The sequence below is a fragment of the Nerophis lumbriciformis genome, linkage group LG14 (assembly GCF_033978685.3).
Source record: "Nerophis lumbriciformis linkage group LG14, RoL_Nlum_v2.1, whole genome shotgun sequence".
NCBI lineage: Eukaryota > Metazoa > Chordata > Actinopteri > Syngnathiformes > Syngnathidae > Nerophis > Nerophis lumbriciformis.
The window spans coordinates 43,611,181-43,623,823 of NC_084561.2; the positions used below are offsets into that span (position 1 = coordinate 43,611,181).

General features: G+C 40.9%; 1 protein-coding gene across 1 annotated transcript in view; it reads right to left on the minus strand.

The window, feature by feature from the left end:
* Nucleotides 1–291: 291 nt before the first annotated feature.
* The window catches only part of ncbp2 (nuclear cap binding protein subunit 2), a 14,965-nt gene continuing 2,613 nt past the window's right edge, over nt 292–12,643 (minus strand). The window contains exons 3-5 of the mRNA XM_061975493.2: nt 10,173–10,267; nt 9,895–10,033; nt 292–799 (exon numbers count right to left, since the gene is read on the minus strand). Coding sequence (XP_061831477.1) covers nt 722–799; nt 9,895–10,033; nt 10,173–10,267 — 312 coding nt within the window. The 3' untranslated portion in view covers nt 292–721. The remainder of the gene's footprint in view (nt 800–9,894; nt 10,034–10,172; nt 10,268–12,643) is intronic.

Genomic DNA, 12,643 nt, shown 5'->3' on the forward strand with positions numbered 1-12,643 from the left:
GAAACGCAGGCACTATGAAGGTCTGTCTGACAGACCAAAACAAACAAAGCGTGCATTAACAGATCGATAAAAATTAGTAACGAGTAGCAAGCTGAATGTAGATAAAAGTAGCGCAGTAAAAGTAGCGTTTCTTCTCTATAAATATACTCAAGTAAAAGTAAAAGTATGTTGCATTAAAACTACTCTTAGAAGTACAATTTATCCCAAAAGTTACTCAAGTAGATGTAACGGAGTAAATGTAGCGCGTTACTACCCACCTCTGCAAATTATTGACATCTTCACCAGCAGAGGTAGAAAGACATAACTTTATTTAAAATGTGGACACAATTTCAGGCATGTTTGAGTCATGTATATTGGGTTAAAAAAAAAGAAGCAGATTTCCTTTAGGTTCCCTCTGCAAACAATCATTCAAAGCTCATGTTAGACAAGACACCTTGTCTCACTTAAGCCACAGCTTCACGTTATAATAATGAACAAATAATTGATAACCTGTCACAAGGACAGTGTATGTTTAAAGGGGAGTCCGTCCATCAAAGCAAAAATTCTCCTTGTCGAGGGTCAAGTCTTACTTGCTATTGTTTCTTTCAAAATAGTATCCAATGTGTGGTGACTTACATGGCAGTGTTTTTTTGGAGGGGGGCACGCACAAAAATTAACTTGTCCATGGCCGAAGAATTGTGTCATCACGAAAACAGACTTCTTATTTACAAGCTATTATGGATTAGACTCGGTGCTGCTGAGCCAACTTCCCATAGCCACCTCTGGCTGGGTCGTAGTCCTGCCTGTATTCATCTCTCACCTGCAGAGAAACATAAACAATGAATTATTCAAACTTGATCTCTTTATGTTTCCTGCGAACAACAGTCCCTGTGGACTTGGTGTTTTAATTTCCAGTAAATTGGGTTGAAGGTACCGTAAATTCCGGACTATAAGCCATAGGCGCTGATCTACATTTCTGCCAGTGGGTGCTCGGGCAGGCGGTAAATCTGACGCTACTGTTCTGAGGCTATGTCTACACTAAGCCGGATAACCCCTTAAACTTATAATTATTTAGCCTAAGCCCCGTTTCAGCCACACTAAACCATCGTTTAGCTTTGTATGGACTCATTGATCGTTTACCAACTGAGTTCGGAGAGGAAGTGACGCCAGAAAGACCGTGGCCCACACAGGATAGTGACGTCAGAAAGAACGCGCCACAGCCAGCTTCATAATAAAGTGGTTTCGTAACTCGGAGGCAACCACTAGAAATATGGAGGCGAGTCATCCAGACATGGCCGTGTTTCTCCTTCTTCTACATGTACAGACGCTTGTGGAAATCACACATGAATACCTTAAGAGAAAGCCATTGCAGCTATTTGGGATACAACACTTCTCAGACGGCAAGACAACTTTCCAATGTCCAGGTCAGCTGTGATTCTACTTACCGAAAAACTTTGTCCATTTGTCGAAGGAGAGTCAACGAGAATGCGGGCTCCCGTGGATGTGATAAAAAAAAGGTAGCGTGTGCTTTGTATTACCTGGCCGTCGAGGGAAGACTACGGAAAATGGCGAATGCTTTTGGACTGGCAAAGCAGACTGTATCAGTTATTGTCCGCCATGTACCGTATTTTCCGCACTATTAGCCGCACCTAAAAACCACAAATTTACTCAAAAGCTGACAGTGCGGCTTATAACCCGGTGCGCTTTATATATGGATTAATATTAAGATTCATTTTCATAAAGTTTCGGTCTCGCAACTACGGTAAACAGCCGCCATCTTTTTTCCCCGTAGAAGAGGAAGTGCTTCTTCTTCTACTGTAAGCAACCACCCGCCCGCGTAGAAGAAGAAGAAGCGCGCGGATATTACGTTTCATTTCCTTTGCCTACTCAGTGGCCTAGTGGTTAGAGTGTCCGCCCTGAGATCGGTAGGTTGTGGGTTCAAACCCCGGCCGAGTCATACCAAAGACTATAAAAAAAAATGGGACCCATTACCTCCCTGCTTGGCACTCAGTATCAAGGGTTGGAATTGGGGGTTAAATCACCAAAAATGATTCCTGGGCGCGGCCACCGCTGCTGCCCACTGCTCCCCTCACCTCCCAGGGGGTGATCAAGGGTGATGGGTTAAATGCAGAGAATAATTTCGCCACACCTAGTGTGTGTGTGACAATCATTGGTACTTTAACTTTAACTTTTTTTAACTTTGTGTGTTTACATCTGTAAAGACCACAAAATGGCTCCTACTAAGCGACAGGTTTCCGGTTCATGAAAAGACGCAATCTCTCCATCCGCACACGGACTACAATTTCACAGCAACTGCCTAAAGACTTTCAAGAAAAGCTGGCTACTTTCCGTGCATATTGTAAAAACAAGATAGCTGAAAAAAAGATCCGGCCAGAGAACATTATCAACATGGACGAGGTTCCACTGACTTTTGATATTCCTGTGAACCGCACTGTGGATACAACGGGAGCACGTACGGTGAATATTCGCACCACAGGGAATGAGAAGTCATCCTTCACTGTGGTTCTAGCTTGCCATGCTAATGGCCAGAAACTTCCACCCATGGTGATATTCAAAAGGAAGACAAGATGAGCGAGTGGTTAAGGTAAGTTTACGCGAAGAGGCCGGGTGGCTTTTTTCACGCAGCTCCGTCCATGTTGATATACGACTCCATGCGCGCCCACATCACGCTGGTTTTTAATATATTATTAAAGTTTGACTGACCTATCTGACTGTTTTTTTGACATTCCTTTAGCGCAGTTAGATGCGGCTTATAACACGGGGCGGCTTATAGGTGGACAAAGTTTTGAAATATGCCGTTCATTGAAGGCGCGGCATATAACCCAGGGCGGCTTAGGTGCGGAAAATACGGTATGTCACGGACTCAACGTCTAGGTCCAGAGTATATAAAGTCACCAAAAAGGAATGGACAATAAAGGTGAAGGCAAAAGAGTGAGGAGTGTCCTGACCAGATATCTAGATCCCTAGATTGATTGTTGTAAAATGTTCTTTGTTACATTGTTTACTTTCACATGTCTAATAAAGATTTTATTAATTTATGATATCTCAGGTGTGATTCACTACAATAGGGCCCCACAGCACACTGGATTCCAGTTCATTGAAATACCACAACACTGGATATTGTTCAGATAAGTTACATTTAAAGGGGAACATTATCACCAGACCTATGTAAGCGTCAATATATACCTTGATGTTGCAGAAAAAAGACCATATATTTTTTAACCGATTTCCGAACTCTAAATGGGTGAATTTTGGCGAATTAAACGCCTTTCTATTATTCGCTCTCAAACACATTACAAACACTGAGTCAAATCAGCTCTGTTATTTTCCGTTTTTTCGAATGTTTTCCGTACCTTGGAGACATCATGCCTCATCGGTGTGTTGTCGGAGGGTGTAACAACACGAACAGGGACGGATTCAAGTTGCACCAGTGGCCCAAAGATGCCAAAGTAGCAAGAAATTGGACGTTTGTTCCGCACACTTTACCGACGAAAGCTATGCTACGACAGAGATGGCAAGAATGTGTGGATATCCTGCGACACTCAAAGCAGATGCATTTCCAACCATAAAGTCAAAGAAATCTGCCGCCAGACCCCCAGGAAAAGAGACCGGATGAGGGTATGTCTACAGAATATATTAATTGATGAAAATTGGGCTGTCTGCACTCTCAAAGTGCATGTTGTTGCCAAATGTATTTCATATGCTGTAAACCTAGTTCATAGTTGTTAGTTTCCTTTAATGCCAAACAAACACATACCAATCGTTGGTTAGAAGGCGATCGCCGAATTCGTCCTCGCTTTCTCCCGTGTCGCTGGCTGTCGTGTCGTTTTTGTCGGTTTCGCTTGCATACGGTTCAAACCGATATGGCTCAATAGCTTCAGTTTCTTCTTCAATTTGGTTTTCGCTACCTGCCTCCACACTACAACCATCCGTTTCAATACATGCGTAATCTGTTGAATCGCTTAAGCCGCTGAAATCCGAGTCTGAATCCGAGCTAATGTCGCTATAGCTTGCTGTTCTTTCCGCCATGTTTGTTTGTGTTGGCATCACTATGTGACGTCACAGGAAAATGGACGGGTGTATATAACGATGGTTAAAATCAGGCACTTTGAAGCTTTTTTTTAGGGATGGGTAAAAATTTAAAAAAAACTTCGAAAAATAAAATAAGCCACTGGGAACTGATTTTTAATGGTTTTAACCCTTCTGAAATTGTGATAATGTTCCCCTTTAAGAACTTGCACACAAAGCAAAACTGGAGGTGACTATGACGTGTGCATTTTCCGCGCATGCGTATTAGATCGCGTTGCGCCGGCTGACGGAGGGAGGGGTTGAGGGGGTCTTAAACGACCATTGTGTGTGTGCGGACAAGGATAAGGTTAGGTGGGATTTACCCTGGATAACCTTAGCCAGTTTAGTGTAGAAGGGGCCTGAGCATGCACACTTTTTGCTTGGTGGTGAGAAAGAATTTACCATCAATCCCACGTGGGTATTCGGCATTGTCGCCTATGCTATAAGCCACTACTTTTTTCCTACAGCTAGTTTATGGCTTTTACTTCGCTAACGGTCATAATGTTTTGTGTTCAACAAATAGTTGTCATCAAACACAAGCAGAGACACTGGAAAAGCGTGTTATTGTTTGTGCTACGGTGCCATCATTTGGACAGGTTTGCTCAACCCTGAAAACAAAATCAAAATAAATTGCAAAACTCTGACTTTTAACAACAAAGTACGAATGTTCTGCCCAGAGCAAGTGCTCAAGTCCTTGTATTCTGTCGGACCTTTTAAGCAACGGACACATTGATCCAGACAAGCAGCAACAATGGTAGGAATCCCAGAGCGTAAGTTTCATCACAAAACTCGGTCAAACATTTGTAAGTAGATATTGTGCATAATGATATTTACTTTGTTTTGTATTGAAATTGCTGACTTTGAGATGTCTTTTGTATTCGTGGGTTCGTTACTTGTCTGAGAGTATCTTGTTTAATATATGTAATGCAAATTTTAACCAGTAGGGAGCGACAACGCTACACCTTAGATTTAATTATGATAAATCAAATACAGTGTGTGTAATAACTATATCTGTAAAACATTTGTAGTTTGTTGTGTGAATAGATTAACACCGCACCTTCTATTTTATTTACGTAAAATACATGAACATTATTTATGTAAAATACAATAAGGACGTTATACTTTTGTCATGTTTATTTTATGTTTATATTTTGAGTCTTACGAATCTAAATGAAGGAAGAAGGGTAAAGAAATAAAACTGAGGAAGGAAAAGAATTAAAATGAAGGAACATAAACGCTGAACAAAACGTCTAGAGCTTCTGTTCCTTCATGCTTTTAACTAGCTGTACACGCTAGGGATGTCCCGATCCAGGTTTTTGCACTTCCGATCCGATACCGATATTGTTTTTGCATTTCCGATCCGATACCGATACTGACCGATACTGGCCTATCCGAGCATGTATTAAAGATTAAAGTTATTTAGCCTACTTAGTTGTCAGAATCATGTTGAAAAGGGTTTTAGTACTCTTGATAACAACTAGCCAGCTGAATTAGGGGAGTTTGAATAATACACAATGGTTGGTAACAAGAAACTGACCTGTTTATTCAAGGATAAACACAAAATAGACAAAATTATACATGACAAACAGAAATGGCATCATTGAACTAGGGCTGGGCGATATGGCCTTTTTTTAATATTGCGATATTTTAAGGCCATATTGCGGTACACGATATATATCTCGATATTTTTGCCTTAGCCTTGAATGAACACTTGATGCATATAATCACAGCAGTATGATGATTCTATGTGTTTTGATTGATTGATTGAGACTTTTATTAGTAGGTTGCACAGTGAAGTACATATTCCGTACAATTGACCACTAAATGGTAACACCCCAATAAGTTTTTCAACTTGTTTAAGTCGGGGTCCACTTAAATTGATTCATGATACAGATATATACTATCAGATATATACTATCATCATAATACAGTCATCACACAAGATAATCTCATTGAATTATTTACATTATTTATAATCCAGGGTGTGGAGGGGGGCGCCGGATGTAAGTGTCAAAAAGACAGCCAAAAGAGTTTGATATGAGAATAAATCTAAAGTTAAAATATAGGGTAGAAATGCACCCATTTGCAGGAAATGTAGTCTTGATTTTCAAAATGTTCTTTCAAGGCTTGCATGTCTACATTAAAACATTCTTCTTCATACTGCATTAATATATGCTACTTTTAAACTTTCATGCAGAGAAGGAAATCACAACTAAAAAATCACTAATTTTTTCATACGGTGTTGATGTGGAAATGTTTGCCTCGGCATTTTGATGGTGTGGACGTGTGGCACCGAATGGAGATAAGCGTCTCGACAGACGTTACAATATTTGAACAATGATGACGAAAACTGTTTTCTCTGTCGTGTCCGTGTGTCGAAAACTGTTATGCGCTTATTTTTTTATTTGATTTTGTGCGTGGCATATAATTGCTATGCGCAGAGGACGCTTAAACAGTGCGCAATTGCACAGGCGAGCAACTTAGAGGGAGCGTTGCTCGCACGTCTGCGCTAGCATCACAGCTAACGTTAGCCATGCTGCTACCTCTCTGCTGGGAGAGGGCGTATACGTGTGTGACGTATGACATGACAGTATGTGACGTGTGTAAGAAGGTGCGCTTGCTGTCTGTGAGAGGGAGACACAGGAAAGAGTGAGAAGAGCCTGTCGTGTAATGCCAGCAGCTAAAAGCAACTGCGTGAGAATTCACAGACCTGTGGATGTGTTGAAGGTGTGCTGGAAAACGCGGAACGGAAATTAGGGAGCAGCAGAAAAGTGGAATGTATTATTTAAATCGGTGCGTTGGAAAACACGGACCGGAGTTTTTTTTTTAAACTGGATCTGGATCGGCATTTTCCCATGCCTTGCCGATACGCAATTTTTGGCAAATATCGGCAGCCGATCCGATCCAAATATCGGATCGGGACATCCCTAGTACACGCTGGAAATGAGTAGCGAGGGCAGAATACTTAATTTATTGACAGTGCGAAAACCGATGTGTTTACTTTGCAATTAAGTCAACACAGTCTCAAACAAGTATAGCCTGCGGAGGCACTTTCTGATGAAACAGCCACATTTCCATGTCTGGCCCCAGAGCCCTTGAGCTCTTAAAACTGCGGCCCCCTTCATTATGTAGTTCAGGGGTCACCAACCTTTTTGAAACCAAGAGCTACTTCTTGGGTACTGATTAATGCGAAGGGCTACCAGTTTCCATCCATCCATTTTCTTCCGCTTATTCCCTTTGGGGTCGCAGGGGCGCTGGAGCCTATCTCAGCTACAATCGGGCGGAAGGCGGGGTACACCCTGGACAAGTCGCCACCTCATCGCAGGGGCTACCAGTTTGATACACACTTAAATAAATTGCCAGAAATAGCCAATTTGCTCAATTTACCTTTAACTCTATGTTATTATTAATAATTAATTATATTTATCTTTGTGGAAACACTGATCATCTTAATGATTTCTCACAATAAACATTTATAGAAACAGATAAATATCAAATGTGCAACACTTTATTTTTATATTTTCTCTAAGTGCACATTTTTCAAATGATCACTTCTAAGACAGTCTTGTGAAATCACAATATCCCATTTTAACTAGCTAGCCACTAACATTTTTTAACAAATCATGAATTACTTTGCACCATGTTTGTACAAATAATAACTCATGTAAAAAACAAAAGTCAACTCTCAAATTTTTAAATAAATCATGTCACTAGGGATGTCCCGATCCGATATTTGGATCGGATCGGCTGCCGATATTTGCCAAAAACTGCGTATCGGCAAGGCATGGGAAAATGCCGATCCAGATCCAGTTTTAAAAAAAACTCCGGTCCGTGTTTTCCAACGCACCTATTTAAATAATACATTCCACTTTTCTGCTGCTCCGTAATTTCCGTTCCGCATTTTCCAGCACACCTTCAACACATCCACAATTCTCACGCAGTTGCCTTTAGCTGCTGGCATTACACGACAGGCTCTTCTCACTCTTTCCTGTGTCTCCCTCTCACAGACAGCAAGCGCACCTTCTTACACACGTCACATACTGTCACGTCATATACGTATACGTCCTCTCCCAGCAGAGAGGTAGCAGCATGGCTAACGTTAGCTGTGATGCTAGCGCAGCCGCTAAGGTGCGCGCCTGCTCAAGCGTCCTCTGCGCACGGCAAATCTATGCCACGCACAAAGTCAAATAAAAAAATAACCGCATAACAATTTTCGACACACGGACACGACAGAGACAACAGTTTTCGTCATCATTGTTCAAATATTGTCACGTCTGTCGAGACGCTTATCTCCATTCGGTGCCACACGTCCAGACTCCACACCATCAAAATGGCAAACATTTCCACATCAACACCGTATGAAAAAATTAGTGATTTTTTTAGTTGTGATTTCCTTCTCTGCATGAAAGTTTAAAAGGAGCATATATTAATGCAGTATGAAGAAGAATGTTTTAATGTAGACATGCAAGCCTTGAAAGAACATTTTGCATTTGTACCCTATATTTTAACTTTAGATTTATTCTCATATCAAACTCTTTTGGCTGTCTTTTTGACACTTACATCAGGCGCCCCCCTCCACAACCTGGATTATAAATAAAGTAAATAATTCAATGTGATTATCTTGTGTGATGACTGTATTATGATGATAGTATATATCTGATAGTATATATCTGTATCATGAATCAATTTAAGTGGACCCCGTCTTAAACAAGTTGAAAAACTTATTGGGGTGTTACCATTTAGTGGTCAATTGTACGGAATATGTACTTCACTGTGCAACCTACTAATAAAAGTCTCAATCAATCAATCAAAACACAGAATCATCATACTGCTGTGATTATATGCATCAAGTGTTCATTCAAGGCTAAGGCAAAATATCGAGATATATATCGTGTATCGCAATATAACCTTAAAATATCGCAATATTAAAAAAAGGCCATATCGCCCAGCCCTAGTTCAATGATGCCATTTCTGTTTGTCACGTATAATTTTGTCTATTTTGTGTTTATCCTTGAATAAACAGGTCAGTTTCTTGTTACCAACCATTGTGTATTATTCAAACTCCCCTAATTCAGCTGGCTAGTTGTTATCAAGAGTACTAAAACATTTTTCAACATGATTCTGACAACTAAGTAGGCTAAATAACTTTAAAATTTAATACATGCTCGGATAGGCCAGTATCGGTCAGTATCGGTATCGGTCAGTATCGGTATCGGATCGGAAATGCAAAAACAATATCGGTATCGGATCGGAAGTGCAAAAACCTGGATCGGGACATCCCTACATGTCACACTTTGAACTGGACACCAAATCTGTTATCTGTTTCTTTGTCAGTTAGTGAAGACCAAGTCTTTCAAATATTTTCTTGGATTTGCAAATTCTATTTGAGTTTTGTCTCTCTTAGAATTAAAAATGTCGAGCAAAGCGAGACCAGCTTGCTAGTAAATAAATACAATTTAAAAAATAGAGGCAGCTCACTGGTAAGTGCTGCTATTTGGGCTATTTTTAGAACAGGCCAGCGGGCTACTCATCTGGTCCTTACGGGCTACCTGGTGCCCGCGGGCACCGCGTTGGTGACCCCTGATGTAGTTGAATAGTCCTGGTCCTTCAGTTTGATGCTTTGAACCATAAGTTCCGTCTTTTAGTCGTCTATAGCATTTCTACTCGTATGAATTCTCCATTCATCACTCCATGCAACATTTCTACGTTTTACAATATAACTAAAACAATTCTTACTTAGTAAATCATCCAATGTGTGATGTCTACAGTAGTTCAATCAGGTTGAGGTCAAGGCTTCTATGAAAATAACTATAACAATAGACTTACCTGTCCTCCAGACTTGCCACGACCATACTGTCGTCCTTCCTTAAAGCCGATGTCCCAGTCTGTCCTGATCATACGGTCATCGAGTCGTGTGCCATTGATGAAGCGCATAGCATGTTCGGCATCTGCCCTTGTGTAGTATCTTACACAAGCCGGGGTTAAGGTGTGTGGCAGACTCTTATGGCGTTACACAACAATTATAGTTATTGCGATAACAGATCAATTAAGTCTGGGATGTGTATTTGTTCCAATAAAATCCATTTCGAAACCCAAAAGGATACTCGACAAAGCAGAAGCCGCAGGCCGTCTTCTTTACTTTATCCAGACCGATGATGATGCGCTTCACGTCTCCACTTTTAGAAAAGAGCTCATGTACCTGCACGGCAATAACAACATTGATCAGAAATAGAATTAAAAAAAGTATGCAACTTTAACAATAAGAACAGGCGTCAAAAAGGTCTTCTAATATACTATCTTTCAACAATTTTAAATAAGTCACTGTCAGGTTCAAACACTGATGACATCTATTAAACAGACAAGAAGCAAGGAATCATGCAGAGACAGAGTTCAATTTTGCTCAATGAGGAGAGATGTTTGGGCTGTACTCTAGTTACAGAAACAACCTACGCTCTAAAATCCAGCTCACGTGCGCCTCTATTTATTTGGGAGGTCCCTGGTTACATCACTGAGGCTGCTGCTGAAGGAAGGGGGGTAATCTCAGCAGCCCCATTTAGACACAATATATGACTATTAATGAAATGCAAATGTGCTGACACTCGTGATATCGCCCTGTCTCTGCTCTGTCTGCGTCACGGTACTCGATGTTCGCCCTTGGCAGTCAGCTGGCCGATTCTGGACACTGATACGAGACGACTCGCTTTGCACAGATAGAAAAGTACAATTTTAGCACAATTGATAATAACTATAGCAACGGCCTTTAAGCATAAGAGTTGTGTGATAAGTTACACATACCGTATTTTTCGGAGTATAAGTCGCTCCGGAGTATAAGTCGCACCGGCCGAAAATGCATAATAAAGAAGGAAAAAAACATATATAAGTCGCACCGGAGTATAAGTCGCATTTTTTGGGGAAATTTATTTGATAAAAGCCAACACCAAGAATAGACATTTGAAAGGCAATTTAAAATAAATAAAGAATAGTGAACAACAGGCTGAATAAGTGTACGTTATATGAGGCATAAATAACCAACTGAGAAGGTGCCTGGTATGTTAACGTAACATATTATGGCGGCATGGCGTAGTGGGTAGAGCAACCGTGCCAGAAACCTGAGGGTTGCAGGTTCGCTCCCCGCCTCTTACCATCCAAAAATCGCTGCCGTTGTGTCCTTGGGCGGGACACTTCACACTTTGCCCCCGGTGCCACTCACACCGGTGAATTGAATGATGAATGATAGGTGGTGGTCGGAGGGGCCGTTGGCGCAAATTGCAGCCACGCTTCCGTCAGTCTACCCCAGGGCAGCTGTGGCTATGAAAGTAGCTTACCACCACCAGGTGTGAATGAATGATGGGTTCTACATGTAAAGCGACTTTGGGTACTTAGAAAAGCGCTATATAAATCCCAGGTATTATTATTAATATTATGGTAAAAGTCATTCAAATAACTATAACATATAGAACACAGTGTTTCCCACAGGGCAGGCATCTATTTGTGGTGGTGTGGTCGGGGGGGTGGCGGCGGCAGCGGCAGCGGAGATGACCAAGAAGAACGCGGAGTTGGAATATAATTACAACACTTTATGTACATATTTATATACAGATTTGAACAATTAGTTATTCACTGAAATATATTTATTAATTGTGGTTCTTACAAAAAATATATCTTATAAAATATAAAAGCTAAAATGTCTCTTAAAGCTCTGCCCCTTTAATTAGTGCATACTAAATAATTTAACTTTAGCCTACTACTACAACCATATTATTTACCAGCAACATGAAGTGAAACAGAGGCAGAGGTGTATGTTTTGTCGTGGTCCTCTCTATAAGGCACATAAGAATATAAATTAGGACCCTTTTCATGAGAAAAGTGCATTTCTGATCTGACCCTGCTTTATTTTTCAGTGTTTGCTGAGTCTCACCTGTTCCCTCCGCCCTAATTTTTCTACTTGCCCCAATATTTTTACTTGTTCTGCCTAGGTTTTTTTCTGGCTGTGTAGTGCTCATGGCTTATATCTTACTAAAAATCCTTCCCGTTGACTATTTACAACACTACACAGTATTTATTATTATTATTATCTATAATTACATTTAAATGGCATTGCATACATGTCAAATTAAATGCTATTTCACATTATTTGACCAGTAGCAGTTACACCCATCTGAACAGGTCAGCCACCTGTTTAAAGCCCGATCACAGTTGAAATCTTGAAATGAAGGGCCTTTAATGGCCAAAACATTAACCTGGACAACATTTTAACAGCTGGTTGGCTCGGATTTGATTCTTTTCATTGCATTCACATGCTGCAGTGGACAGTGGACATTTTAGCTTGAGTATTAATGTAGTATCTGAAGCACCGTCTCCACGTGTGTTTATTGACAACAGGGTTATAACCTGGACACGTTAGCTCGTCGGTATGAAAACAGGTGATTGTTATTACGTCCGTCTGCCCCGGACCCAGTTACAATGCATAGTAGGCTACCGCCACCTACTGCACCGGAGTTGTAACTACAAGGTACATTCACCGACAGAGTCCCATTGCTTTTATGAGCAGTCGAGCGAGTCAAAAGCCGAAAAA